The 14,599-nt window shown below is 33.2% G+C and overlaps 1 protein-coding gene across 3 annotated transcripts in view; it reads left to right on the forward strand.

The window, feature by feature from the left end:
* The window catches only part of LOC137918797 (rho-related GTP-binding protein RhoN-like), a 158,840-nt gene extending 147,742 nt beyond the window's left edge, over nt 1–11,098 (forward strand). For 2 of the 3 annotated variants that reach the window (XM_068761701.1, XM_068761700.1), the window contains exons 3-7: nt 868–955; nt 3,734–3,843; nt 4,874–5,008; nt 6,467–6,610; nt 9,420–11,098. In XM_068761701.1, coding sequence (XP_068617802.1) covers nt 868–955; nt 3,734–3,843; nt 4,874–5,008; nt 6,467–6,610; nt 9,420–9,503 — 561 coding nt within the window. In that variant the 3' untranslated portion in view covers nt 9,504–11,098. The remainder of the gene's footprint in view (nt 1–867; nt 956–3,733; nt 3,844–4,873; nt 5,009–6,466; nt 6,611–9,419) is intronic. The other variant, XM_068761702.1, reaches the window with a different exon arrangement.
* Nucleotides 11,099–14,599: the final 3,501 nt, after the last annotated feature.

The following is a 14,599-nucleotide window of genomic DNA, read 5'->3' on the forward strand; positions in this document are numbered from 1 at the left end:
CTATGATCGCCACGCTTTGCAGTCGGGTTTGGGGTTCCCACTGCTGCTCATCCTCAGGAAACTTCTGAGCAGTGCCAATCCTATGTAATTAATGCATATAGTGTGACATTTATAAAATTTATAACCCATATTAAAAGTAAATTGACAGAAAATGCTTATTATTCAATAAACGAATATTCAAATGTCAAGAATCTTTAGCAATAATGTAGTGTTATTAATTTTATTTCATTTATGTTATGATAAAGTGTATATGTATAAATTTGTGTTTTTAAACTATTAAAAGTTTTGTTGTTGTGGATTTTCTTACTACTTTCTGCTTCTTGCTGCTCCACGAATATAACACTCTGCGAAACAGAGGAGAGTCAAAAATAAAACAGATAAAAAAAATAATATGTTGACTATCAATAAAAGTTCTCTTAAAGGTCCAAAGTTGAAGAAATCAAATTAATTTTTATCTTTTATTAGACTCCATCCTAAGAACTGAATCCGCGACCTACAATCGCAAATAATAGTCCACAACCGCTAGGCTATCACTGCTTAATTCCAGTTACTAGACTGTCGTTTGCTATGATGACCTTATATTAAAAGTTAGTACACCGTGATAGCTTTTTAATTAAAAAATAATAGTACATAATAAAACTTGTTTCCATAACGCTGCTTTCAGGCAGAAACGAACCTGATAGTAACCAGATTGTTTTAGTGGCTTTATAAGATGAAAGTCATAAGAAAAGAGACCAATTTGATACTAGTTTAAATCAAAATGAGCTATCACACTCGAATCTCGATGTACACTAGTAATATAAAATAAATAAATAAAATGTTTCAACATTTTTCTTCTGGCAATTTATAATGTATATTCTCTTACAGGCTTACACACCGACAGGATTCGAAAAGTACGGATATACTTGTACAGTTGCTGATTATCGAGTCAGTTTCTCCGTATGGGATACATCAGGTAATTTATTCATTTATTTATTTACTTTATTGGAGATAGACAGTAACAAAAGGCAGTAAGAAAGTACAAACTTAGAAGCTTAGAAATATAAAATTAGTTACAGTTGTTACCTTGTAGGAAAGTACAAACTAAGAAGCTTAGAAATATAATATTAGTTACAGTTGTTACCTTATAACTATCTCACTGAGAACATATAATGATTTATAGTCAAACAATGAAAAAATACAATAATAAATAAAAACATTACTAAACAGGGATCAAAGACTATGGTTTATATATTTATATTGTGTTTGTTTATATATTTATATTATATATTTATATATAATCATATTAATACCAAATAATATAACTATGTTTTTTTTTATATAGTACAAATAGTCTAATTGCCCGGAACATAGGTCTTCAACAAGAAATGTTGAGGGTTTATGCTCAGGATTTCTATACGAGATCAAATCAGTAAGGATGAAATTCGTAGATGAAAGGAATCGACCTAGCCGAATGGATAGAAAAGAATTGACGGTGGACAGGCCGCGTAGAGCGCTGAAAAGATAGCCGCTAAGGCCTAAATGTTTTGAAGTGGAGACCACGAACTGATAAGCTCACCATTAGACGTCCAAACAAGGAAGACAGACGACCTTGTGACAACGTCAAAGTCGTCGAAAGTCTCTGAATTCAGTACGGACTTATATCCGGAAATATTTGTCTTACAGTTGAAATGATGATAGTAATTTTTATAGATAACTAAAAAAGAGTGCGTGGATTGCGAAGACAAAATCCGGAGTACTAATACATTGCGATCGTCTTTTGATAACATAATATATAACATGTTGAACCAAGCAACTGTTATATAATGTATCAAGAATTTTTTTTTGTATTGCTTTTCTTTGTATTGCTCACTACTTTAAAAAAATTCATTTCTATGATCAAGGTTATTCATCTTGCTAAGGCGACTTTTGAGCTAGCATATAGTAATCCTGTTTGATGGTAACAACTTGAGATGTATGTTCAATTAGTTCTATGATAATATATTTCTGATGAAAGATTCCATTTAGATAAACTCTCTCTAAGAGTCGTTATCTATTTTTGAGGTACATACATAACGTATTCTGCCGTTAAGTCCTTATTTATAAGAAATACTTCGAATACACTCTTACTGTTCTTAGATAAAAACCTTAAACCATTAGTGTTGTCGTGACGAAACGACATGACACACAATTATTTTAAATCTTTGGGGAATGTCTACATATGCCCAACTGTGGCCTTATGGCTGAAATAATTTTGATGATTTAAAATAACGAAAAGCTTAAAGTATCCTTCCTTATTGCCGAGGATATTAATTTTGGTCACCATATCTTTATAAAATTTTCACAAGCCACTTGCAATTTTTAATTATGAGCTATTAAACTTTCTTTTATAATCTGGTGTGTATTCGATCTGTTTAGCATAATAGATTTATCATCGAGTTTCTCTAAAGCTTTTCTTTATTTACAATGACTGTAATTAATTCTTGATATATTAATACTTCATGTATAATGCAAACCTAGTAATTGAAATAAAATCTGTCTGTAATTCTATGCTCAAGGCTGTGGCAACGGCCATCGGCGTTGACTAATATTGCAGAATATGTTTCCCACACCCACTCTATATATATAATTGCTTACAGTATCGATCGATGCTGTTGTATATGGCTAAAGATAGAAACAGTGGTGCAAATACAAAAAGTAAAGTAAATTTGGTTAAAATATATAAATATTTTATTAATACTTCAAAATTAATTTCATCCCCTTCAAAGTAAATATCGATAAATCGCACTTTTTCTAACGCTTTTTACAGTCCTCGAAACAAAGTGTTTTTTTTTTCCGGTAAAGCCTTCAAGAACTTCTTCGATTCGATTTTTATCTACTCAATCCTGTCTAAGCGGCATCTCTGCATTAGCCTTTCTCGTTTGCTGAATAGTCAAAAGTCGCAAAGAGCCAAAACAAGCGAGTACAGTGGTTGTGGAAAGATATGAGTCGAGTTTTTGACGCGTTCTCTTTTTAAAAAATTGAGCAATTTTGGCATCAATCTAGAACTTCACTTTGGGATAATTGAAACATTTGACAAAAACATATGTAACTAGGAGATAAATAATCCTTTTGACATACAGACGCTTGGCAAATGTTACAAACAGTCCTACAAACCTAGAAAATAAAATGACCTGCATTCCTGATGCCCTGGAGTTTTGAATAACAATTTCACCTTACTTTTTGATCACAGTAGTAGATGCGGCAATTTACGGTAAATTATCTCAAATTTACTGTATACTATGATTTTTATAACTTCCTGATTTTTGTCTAGAATTTGAAAAAAGCACTCCTTAAACTCGTAAACTTTTAAAACTCCTGATGACACTCACGTGTTTTTGTTTGCATGCATTAGACAGTAATATATCGATAAATAAAAATTCAATGTAAAGTTTCCGCTAAATAAACTTACCTAATCTAGACATAGGCGTATTAAATATATTTCCAATAAGCTTAATCCAGAGCCTTTCGATGTTCTAACAAGGTCGTTTATCTGTCTTATGAATGGAAGTCCTACGTTGCATGACATAACATAAAAGCGAAAAGAAATGGCCGCCAATTATATAATAGTTTAACATACAATATGTGTTCAAAGTGTAAATATAAGTTAAATATTATTTCACACTTAAATCTGTCTACTTTAAATATATATAATATAAATTAAATTTATATTAACACGGATATAAAGATAATATCGATAAATATTTGTTCTCAGGCACGTCGGCGTATGACACCGTAAGGCCACTCGCCTACCAAGATGCGAAGATATTTATGCTATGTTTTAATATAGCCGAACCTGAATCCTTACATAATGCGGCGGCAAAGGTTCGTATCTTTTACTTATTCGTCACTGAATTCAAATACATTTATTTTTATTTCTTCTTATTTTGTAATAACTCTGTTTATTTTTTTATTGGACAGTGTTTTCTTTTTTTTAATATTAGTGGATAACGGAATTGACTGTTTAATAATTAAGTTCCTTTACTAGAGCAGAGCTTTGGGTAGTTCATATTGGGTAGAGATCTAGATGGACCTACGACATAGTTAAGGAGAGAAATCGTTGAATGCGAGCAGCGCAAGAATAGTCATCGTGGTAAACTTCAGAGAAGGCGTATAATTTGAAAAAAGAAGAAGTATTATTTATACACATCCATAAATACATTCTCTACTCTATCATACTAACATATCGAAAGAAGCGTAAACGCAAACAGAGATCTTTACAAACACGTGAACTTCTAGCAATGTTTTTTTTAAAGTAAACATTTTGAATTTAGAACTGAGATTCAATTCATTTGTTTTGTCTATTGTTGATAATACACAATTTATTAAACAACATAATTTCCAGCACTGTTTCTTTAAATTCCATAAATATCTGATACTTCCGGTACCAAAATACTTTCAGATTGAAATTATAAACACGTTATTAGTGATAACCTAAGCCAAAGACCTCTAGGGTGCGCTGGCACATAGTACCTGTTTATCCTATAAGTTTGGGACCTTCTAAGCAAGGGCCCCCAAGGGAGAACTCGTGTATTGATACTTCAATAAGGTCTAGACTACTTACTTTGCGTCTTATCACCTCAAACCAGATGAAGCTGTAAATTTGAAGAAGCTCAGATAATTTGCTAACGGAAAATATATTTCTTGCAAAAGAAATATTTCCTGAAAGCTTAAATTTTCTCTTAACAATATACTCACGTAAATATCCACGTTGTTTCTGTGGTTAAGTTTAAAAATAATATTGGAATTCTTCTTCTCCCCGTGCGCTTTTGTGAGAATATTTTTCTGTTATAATGTACTATGTTATTCCGTTATATGATTTGGATAATTATAATAATGAGATCTTTTGTTTCAGTGGTACCGCGAAGTACGAACACACGGCGGCTCCGCTCCGGTTCTGCTGTGTGGGTGCAAAGCTGACCTCAGGCACGACAAGGAAACATTAACCATACTGTCTAAGCTAAGAACACATCCAGTCACCAGTGAAGAGGTATGTTATTATATCAATGAACACTGGAACACGATCTCGGTAAAAACTGTGCCCTGTTATTTTACATATGTAAATTATAATGATAGTAGCCAATTGCAATGATGGCTGGTGAGTCTCTTCTAAATATAGATCTAGAGAAAATAGAAGAGGAAAATCCGTCTTGTGAACTAACCATCGATAGAAATATAAGTAAGGACTAAAATAAAGCCCGACCACAACAATCCAAAAAGTCGACTCTCGTTATAGTTTAATACATAAATAATAAATAAAATTAATAAAGATGTTGTAATTAGAATCAAATTTAACAAGGAATGTAGATGAAGGAAATAATGTGATGTGCGTAAGAAGATCACAAAGTGATGAAAACGGTAATTGCGAAAGGTGTAAGAAGAAAGATACGTAAAAAAAACTGAAAAAAAATTGTTAAACCTATATTTTTACGTCCTTGCCACACAAGCAGGGTGAAAAAGGGGCCCCTAAAACCTGAAACCATTAAATCTAGAGTTACATAACCTCTGTACGACCGTAGGTACAGATATAGACATATAGATATATACGGTATATTAAGTTTATTAATCCCATTATAAGAAAGATCAATTTGATTCTTGTTTTAATCGCATTTATCTCTTCTAGTATTCTTCTCACTATTTTCATCATCATCACCATCATTACAACGTCAGGACGTTTATTTTTAGACCTAGGCCTACCCCATTGATGTCCAATAGCACCGGTAAAACGCGACGTGCATCCAACGTCTTCTGACAACTTTAATTATGCTCTCTTTCCACCTTGTAAGTGGACATCCTGCACTGCTCGCATATATAATAATATTATAAATTATTTATACGTAATTCACACGTATTAGTATGTAGGAGGCTTATTTCTGTATGTAATGATGATTATGTTTCGAATGATAGCGAATGAATCATCTAGGCGTCATATATTTCTTAGGATTCCACTCTCTCGTTTAGGTATATCTGATTTCTAAGATTTATTTTTAAATTAAACTAGACAATTTTACGCTAGTAGACAATCCCGTAATTGTTGTCTATTTGTGAGCCCATAGATGTACACTTCAAGGTATAGGCCAATCCGTCTAATTATATCTTTGAAGGGATGATATCTATGAAGGGACCATAATCACCTCGCTTGAAAGGCAGGTTGGTAATCGCAGTGTGGTTTTATATTACGCACTTACACACTTATTTGTGATGAATGTACAAAGTGTGAATTATATAAGATTGTATAGCAGGAATTAAACTCACGACTCACGATCGCAAGTCTAAATCCTCTACCACTGAACTATCACCGCTCAATTAACAATCTAGTAATACTTCGGATAAATTTATCTTTCATTAACTCATTGACTCCGCCTACATTATTTCTTAACGAGCTTTACCAGCAATGTATACAGTTAATAAAATTTGAACCTCATCTAAAACCAATTTTGTATTTTAGGCTCTATCAGTAGCAAGACAGTTGGGCGCAACCACATACGTGGAGACATCAGCTCGGGCATCAAGCAAGGGTGTGAAAGATGCCTTTGAAGTCGCCGCCTTAGCAGCTCTGGGCAAATTGAATAAACAGCAAAGTAAACAACAGGTGTGTATTCCAATCAATTAAGATTTTACTCTTCCAATATTTATTATTGGTAGAGCTATTTTAAGTACTTGATATTACTTACACTATTTAAATAGATATTTTACTGTATTTAAAAGTAAAACGAAGGAATTGAAGTAGTTAAATATGAAAACATTAGACGAAGAAGTTAAGGGTTGTTTTTAAAAGTCGCATTTTTTTCTATGCGTTCATCAATTGGTATAAATGTCTAAACTATATATAGCCTAAAAGTCCCCAGGTTTTTTAAATTAAATTAAATCTATTTTCAATCAAAATAAACTATAATAATAATAGCTAATGCGTATCATTGTGGTAATTTCGAGTTTTGTATTATTTCAATTACGATTGCTAATGCGTTTGACATTATGTTTTAAAATTTTACAACACATAAAAAAAATAGAGTTACACGGCATATATTGTTAAAAATTTAATTTGACTTGATTTATTAATAAAAGCAGTAAAATAAAAGAAATATCAGTTGTAAATCTTATTTGAATTTCGATTCTTAATTCATGGGTTTTAGCGGTTAACTAAATGAAAATATTATTCAAATGTCAAATTTGATATATTAAAGATAACTTGACTTTTTATTTTATGAACGTTGTATCATACTATTTCAACAATGTCGTTCGTCGTCGTTACATCCCATAGCTGCCCAGTGCAAGACATAAACCTCCTTCCAAGATATCTATGGAGGATATACCATAATCGCCATACCATAGACGGGTTGGCGATCAGAGTATTATGGTATGCAAATTAGAATACTGCCCATCCTTTGGAAGGTTGTGAGCAGTGGCAATCACATATTATAAACTATATAATATTGTATCCAGGGTATCAAACCCGTAACTCTCGATCGCAATATTTAATGGAACCAGGTGTTATTTTGCGAAAGTCCATCCTAAGTAAGAGTCGTGCAATAAAGTGCAACTTCAACTACAGTAATTCGCATTGTTTCCGGATGCGCATTTATCAGCGAGCTGGCGGACGGTGCACTTTATTGCACGACTACGACTGCATGTGCGGAGGTAGCTATATATTGGTTTTCGATCGCAAGTCTGAATCCTCTGCCGCTAGGCTTCCACTGCTCAACTGCTTGCTAGCTGCCTTAATTTGAAACAGTAGGAAAAGGCTTAAAAATTATTAAACCTGTTTTTCCCTGTATATCTTTTTGATAATTTCTCTTCGAGTCACGTTTCTTTTTCATATTTAAATACGTTTGTCAATATTTGCTTTTATGAAGAAGTAAAGGGTTCTTTTTTCTTCAATGTTGGAATATAATTCAGGAAAGTAAAAACTTATGCGCAACAAACAGTAGTTTATATTCCGTTAAGTCGTCTGGTTATTTGAGAAAATATAAAAACAGTAGTTAACTTGTCCACCTTAATTTTAACACATTCTCCGTAGATTTTTATTAAATATTTATCGAATCTTTTTATTCAGATTGTTAATAAGATGTTAAGTTTGAGTATTGAATTTTGTTTAACATTAGACAAAATCCTGAACCTGTGAAATATAAAATGATTTAATATCGTATTCACGCTATTGATCTTCTTCGTCTTGTCATCAGACAGACATTCACTGCAAGGCATACGACTCTCATAATAATCATAACGATGACCAGTTTTGCGCTACCCGTATCCAGCTACTTTTTGCAACCTATGTCGTCATTCCACTTATAGGTGGGACTCCGTGTTTGGCACTAATCGGTGTAACATAACTCCTGAAGATGCCCCGTGGAGGGGTGAAACACGTGTTGAGTGATTTGACGGTGGCAGTTGTGTAATTCGCATTGTTTGCCGCATGCGCATTTATCAGCTGGCTGGCGGGCGGTGTACTTTGTTGCACGACTACCACTGCATGTGCGGAAGTGGCTAAATATTGGTCCTTTTCTTACCTATAGGGGACCTACTCAGGCGCTTTATTGATCAATTTCTCCTATTTAAACTATAACGTAGGTTTAAATATCTGTCTCTGATTTACAAAATTTTTGAAATTATACAAGAAAATACGTCAAGTGATGACATATATATTACTCATGCATGACGTCATAATATATGACGTCATGTGCACTCAGCACTGCACAAAAATAAAGGAACGTTGACATCACATTTACATCATTTGCATTTATAACACTACGATAACCTATAATGTATAGATGTATAATTAATAATATGTATATGAACATAGAAGAATGTTAGATGTATTATATGATATATTCTTGCATGAGATACTGGACAAAGCGACAATCTCTGTCTTTAAGTTTTTATTGCCATATCCTGTTCACTTGTTTTGAAATTTACTGTAAAGTTTTTGTATTTGTTTGTATCTATGTTGTTAATGTACCTAATGTTAATAAAAAGACTTAAAAATAGAACGGCGTTTTAAAAACAATCAGTGTGGTGATTTGATTTTTAAAACTGAGATCATCTCACACCTATTGCTGGCGCTTTTAATTCAGTTGTCTATAATAATAAATCAATATCAAATTTACATTTATGAAATAATAATTTGTATCATATTAGTTGTATATATGCCTTTAGCGGGTGTTTAGAAACGACCACCCTTGCACGTATTTTGCTCTTAAAAAATTAGCCCATATACAAAGACGACGGTTGCTTTACACGGCAGCGCCCGAATTCAAATTATCATTTGAATTTGAATTCGAACGCGCAAGAATTTCGAACAAAGTATCGTGGCCATAGTGGCCAGTAACCTTTCTGAGTTTTGAGATCTCCTTAAAAATATAGATAATATAGTAAATTAATAAATATACCCTTTTTTATTTTAGCAGAAACAAGTTGGCCGTAGCAAAAGCAAGCGAGACCTGAAGGCCGAGCTCAAAGGACGCGCGAAGAGCTGCTGCGTCATGTGATCCGTGGCCGGCCACCCATCCAGGTGGCCGCACGACTGTTAGATGACCACCGCACTCACAGAACACTCTACCTTATACATCGCGACGAGGAAATTTTTTTCCGAAATTGTCACGGAATAACTTCTCTGGTCCCAAGATAGCTCCTTGCGGTACCCTTCGAAATAAAATTCAATAATAAGATTTTCGAACTTAATAATTGGATTGAAACGAGTATAGTTAATAGAGATGTCGACGACATTATGTAAAAGTAATATTAAACACGTTTGGACATTTTAGTGTTATTACAAATGGAACAAAGTTCGTTAAAATAATAATGGACTTGATATGTATCGAAGAAAAAGGTGCAATACCCCCAGGGTGTGGAGCGTGAAAAGCCTGTGATAATGTAAAAATATAGAAAATTCGCACAACGGGACAAACGTTTAGATTTCTAAATTTAAAAAAGGCAGTTGACGCTCAGTTTTACATCGGATGCAAAACCACAGAGGTTTCTAGACTTTAAGATGGTATTTACAGTGTATATTTAAATGTAAAAAAAAAAACAATTTATATTGTGTAAGATATGTGTTTTCATATACAATAAGTGATAACAATGTTTTTTTTATTATCATCGCAATGCGTTAATTGTGAAATTTTGAAAATATGAATTCGTCTTATTCGTTTCAATAGGACCAACTTCCTTTCGAAAAATGAGGGAGCATTTGGTAACTAAGGGACAGTTTCGCATGGATAACGCGTCGTTTATTTGTGATAAATATACGTAATAAATGCACAATGATGGACAATATTATTATTACGGAGGTCCACTCGTTTGTTAGTCTCACGTCCATGTTGCTATTATAGATGTAGTTTTTTGTACGTAACAATTGATGTTGCTTGCATTATTCAAAAGCTAAGTCGGTGTTAAAAAAAAATTGAGCATTATAACGCGTGTTTAGATTAAATAATTTGACGAACGATCATTCTTTTGATGATTGTTCATACAGAATTCCCTTTTTATAAATCCAAATGTATTCCTTGAAATCTTACGAAGATTTTAATTAAATTTATACGAAATACAAAGTATATTTATAAATCCAAAACCTAGACGAAACATTTCATAGAAAAAATTGATTTTAAAACGAGCTTTTGTGTGAAAGTTTGCCAATAGCACTGAAATTTAACCTAAAGTCAACTCGAACATTTCAATATTTTAGAAAAAAAAATTGTAGTTTTCACTGAAAAAGAATTACATTAATTATTAAAAAACGTACATTTTATTCTATTTACAAATATAATCTGTATTTATATGCGTGGAATTTAACATTTATAAAAACAGACAAATTACTTTAGTAATATTAATTGATACAAAATATTAAAATACGGTTTTGGGTTTTACATAAATAGTATATTCGATATAATTTATTATATTTTTCATTTCATATTTTGTAAGTCGATATCAAGCTTTAAATTCGAAGTTAGCTTTAATTATTAAGTAAAGGTTATTATTGTATTTAAATATTTAAAACAAATTTTTAGATTTCTTTCGTCTAAAGAAAATTCTGGAACATGTGATGCAGACATAACCTTCTACGTAAATGCTTCTAAGTTATTTTACTGTACAATAATACTTTATTATCTTTTATCTCTTAAAGGCTTGGTCTTCGAGACCTTTTTCAGGTTATCTATATTGTTAATAGTCTGACAGACTAATCCAATGTCCACGAAAAGACCGCTATGTGCAATTTCAATAGCTTTCGAAAATATTAACTGACCATATTCGTAACATCATTTCTTATCCCTTCTTTTTAGCTGATGGACGCCTACTGCCAGGCATAGGCCTTCCCCCAATATCGCCACAATGACACGTTCTACCCTGCCCGCCTCCAGTGACTTTCCACGACTCTACCTATGCAGTCGGTCTACCTAGTGGTGGTCATGCCCACGCCACATCTCCCGGCTCTTGTTTGCTACTCAACAACGTTTCAGCCTCAACGGCCATCGGTTGCATAAGCGATGTGCTCTGCTCACTGCCATTTCAGACGAGCAATTCTTTAAGCTACGTCTGTGATCTTGGTTCTTCTGAGGATCTCCTCATATCTGACAGCTAAACTCCAAGCATAACCCTCTCATTGCTCTCTGGTTGACTTTGAACCTTCCGTATGTCATCACCGGCAACACACATTGGTCAAAGACCTTCGTCTTCAGACATTTTGGACGAGGAGAGCTTTTGAAGCTTCCCGAACTGAGTTGAATTCTGCAAGTGATCTCTTTCCGAAATCTTGAACTTACTGAGCAGGGCGGTTCCTGTCCTATTACGTTCAGTATTTTCTTGACAATGTAAAATAAGGTTCATTGCTGCATTACATGTTGCTTGCGTTACTTTTTTTACAGTTCATTTTAAGTGAAAGATTATTATTTATTAACATCTGTATAATGCGAGTTTTCAAATTAAAAAAAGGAAGCGCTTAATCTGTATTATAAACAAATTGATTTGTTTAATTCTCGTGTAATTGATAAACTGTTTTAAAAATACATGGGTGACTTTACATATCACAAATTCATTTATTTTTAACTGTTATAATTTGGATTGTAAAACTAATCTTACTTTTAATCGACTTGTTTTAATATAACAGTACGAGTAGTTGACTAATTAATGTTTCATTCAGATATACAAATGTTTTGCAATTTTACAATGGATAATGTATTCAAATTTTTACGTCAGGTGAAAGTGAGATTAGTTCAATTATACAATGTTTACAATAGGCTACGTAGTAATGCATTTAATTTTGTGTTCTCGTTTTTAGCCGGTACCCTAAAGTAAACGTTCCTTTATCCCTAAGCAGTTATTTAGGCCACCTTAAATGTTGTTTCTAGACTATATAATATAGCATTCAATGTTTTTGCAATGTTGTTTTATTTTATTATCCATTCCCTTTATCCTTTTACCTATCATTTTTCTAACATCCCTTAAGAAAAATAAATCCTTTGTATAGACTTAATTTTTTCTTCAAGGTTATTAAAGTATGTTATTATGTTTTATTTTTCACTTGACTTTCTCTTCTGTTTTAGTTTTATTTAAACTGATATTTGACAAAGGTTTTTTTCTCAATAAAAATTCTTTTGTGGTGTTATATAAGCGTTATATAACTGTTAGCGGCGTGTGCGGGCAAACGAGTGACATACGTGACTTACCTCTGACAGATTCACGGAGTACGGCGCAGAGTGTCCGACTATTGTCTGTGCACATTGTCTGCGCACATTGTCTGCGCACATTGTCTGCGCACATTGTCTGCGCACATTGTCTGCGCACAATATCTGCGCACTTTGTCTGCGCGCATTTCTTGCGCATATTGTCTGCGCACATTATCTGGGCAGATTATCTCCGCACATTGTCTGCGCAAATCGTAAGCGCACATCGTCGGCGTACATCGTCGGAGCACATCGTCTGCGCACATCGTCTGCGCACATCATCTGCGCATATATTTTGAGTCACTAAGGTCTGAGTGGCATAAGCGTAGCGGATTACAATCTGCTACATTATATACCCTTTTGCTACAGAGTAAGAAAGGCTTAAGCAGTTCTACCAGATAAAACTAGGTCCTCTTTTGAAGAAGACTAAACTATGATAACACTTGAATACCATCGGTATTTCAACAATAATGTTTTCGTGATTTGAAGATTTAGAAACATAGCTGAACTCCTTCATACTAGTTCCCACCTAGACGTAACAGAGGATTCGCCTTAGGTGACCAGGTCATGACTGCTAAACCCTCCTGCAGCTCTCCTGAAGGCATGAAGGCTACGATCTTTATTTGGAGCATAGCGCAATGTGTTGGTTTGTGCAATGCGTGCTAAATCCTTCGGCGAGAAAGAAATGGCGGATGATTGTAAAAAGTGACATCTATCGAGCACCGATGATCATTATACATCAAAGACCACAAGACTTAGTGTATGAAGACATTATATCCTTGGTGATCTATTATAAAAGGAATAACTTTTAAGATATTTTCTATCAATATCCTCCTACTTCTTCTCCACAGCTACAACCCCTTTGCGAGTCTGAGTAGAGTCAAAAGTATGTTGAATAAATATATTTTATCATTATCTTATCCATGATTTAGATAGAGGTTGATTAACTATAGATATAAAACCTTACAGTAATGAATGAAACATCAAAGTTTTAAGAAGTAATGAATAACGTAATGATAACATGGTAAACAGATTGTTTTAAAAATTCGTATTATGATATGTAAAATTAATTATGGCTTACCAAATATTCCTGTTAATTTCATACTGCCAGAAGTTATAGGTCTATCATATTCCAATTGAATATACATATTTCGTGCTATATATTACTTTTTAATAGTTTTCACACCTATAACAATCACCCTGTATATCAACGTTTTAGATATAAATATATATAAAAAAGTCTGAAATGTAAAACTATCGTTCATGAAATGTGTAAATAAAAAATTCTAAACTGTTTTATTTATTCAAAAGTAGAGTGCACCTCGATCTAGTACATTAAATACGCTCCCCAAACATTTTCCGGCTGCTTCGTTTTTGAGGGGTTTCAACGATCGGCTAACAGGATAGAAACAATCGAACATCGATTAGGGCACAGCAATGGATTGAAATTAAAACAAACAACCACTATGAAATATTTTGAAGATATGTGTTTTAATTTAACCTCACATATCAATGTACATAACTTTGATTTTATCTTTGTAATGCAAATGCTTTTCTACGCAAAGTTTCTTAGAGCAGGTGGTACATGAAACACAGATATCAGTGTTGCTATAAACGTCGTTTCATTTACATACTCAGTACATACTCTCTCATTAATATGAATTTAATAGAATCTTATGAAATAGCAAGCGATTTTAATGGTCTCGTTTTTGGGGACTTTCATGCCACCTACCATAATGGGGATAAGGACTTTTTACATTTTAATACATATCCCTTTTCAATTTGTCTTTTCTTATCACTCTCCTCATCTGTACATCACTGTCTCTATTACTCTTCTTTTTCCATTCTTCGCATTTTGTTTAATTCTCTTATTTATATACATTTCATTCTCATCTCACCTCTTTTCGTCTCTTTCTCTCTTGATA

Source organism: Battus philenor, unplaced genomic scaffold (assembly GCF_028537555.1).
Source record: "Battus philenor isolate CCGP_79_NKW_IND1 unplaced genomic scaffold, ilBatPhil1.0.hap1 SCAF_15, whole genome shotgun sequence".
NCBI classification, from domain to species: domain Eukaryota; kingdom Metazoa; phylum Arthropoda; class Insecta; order Lepidoptera; family Papilionidae; genus Battus; species Battus philenor.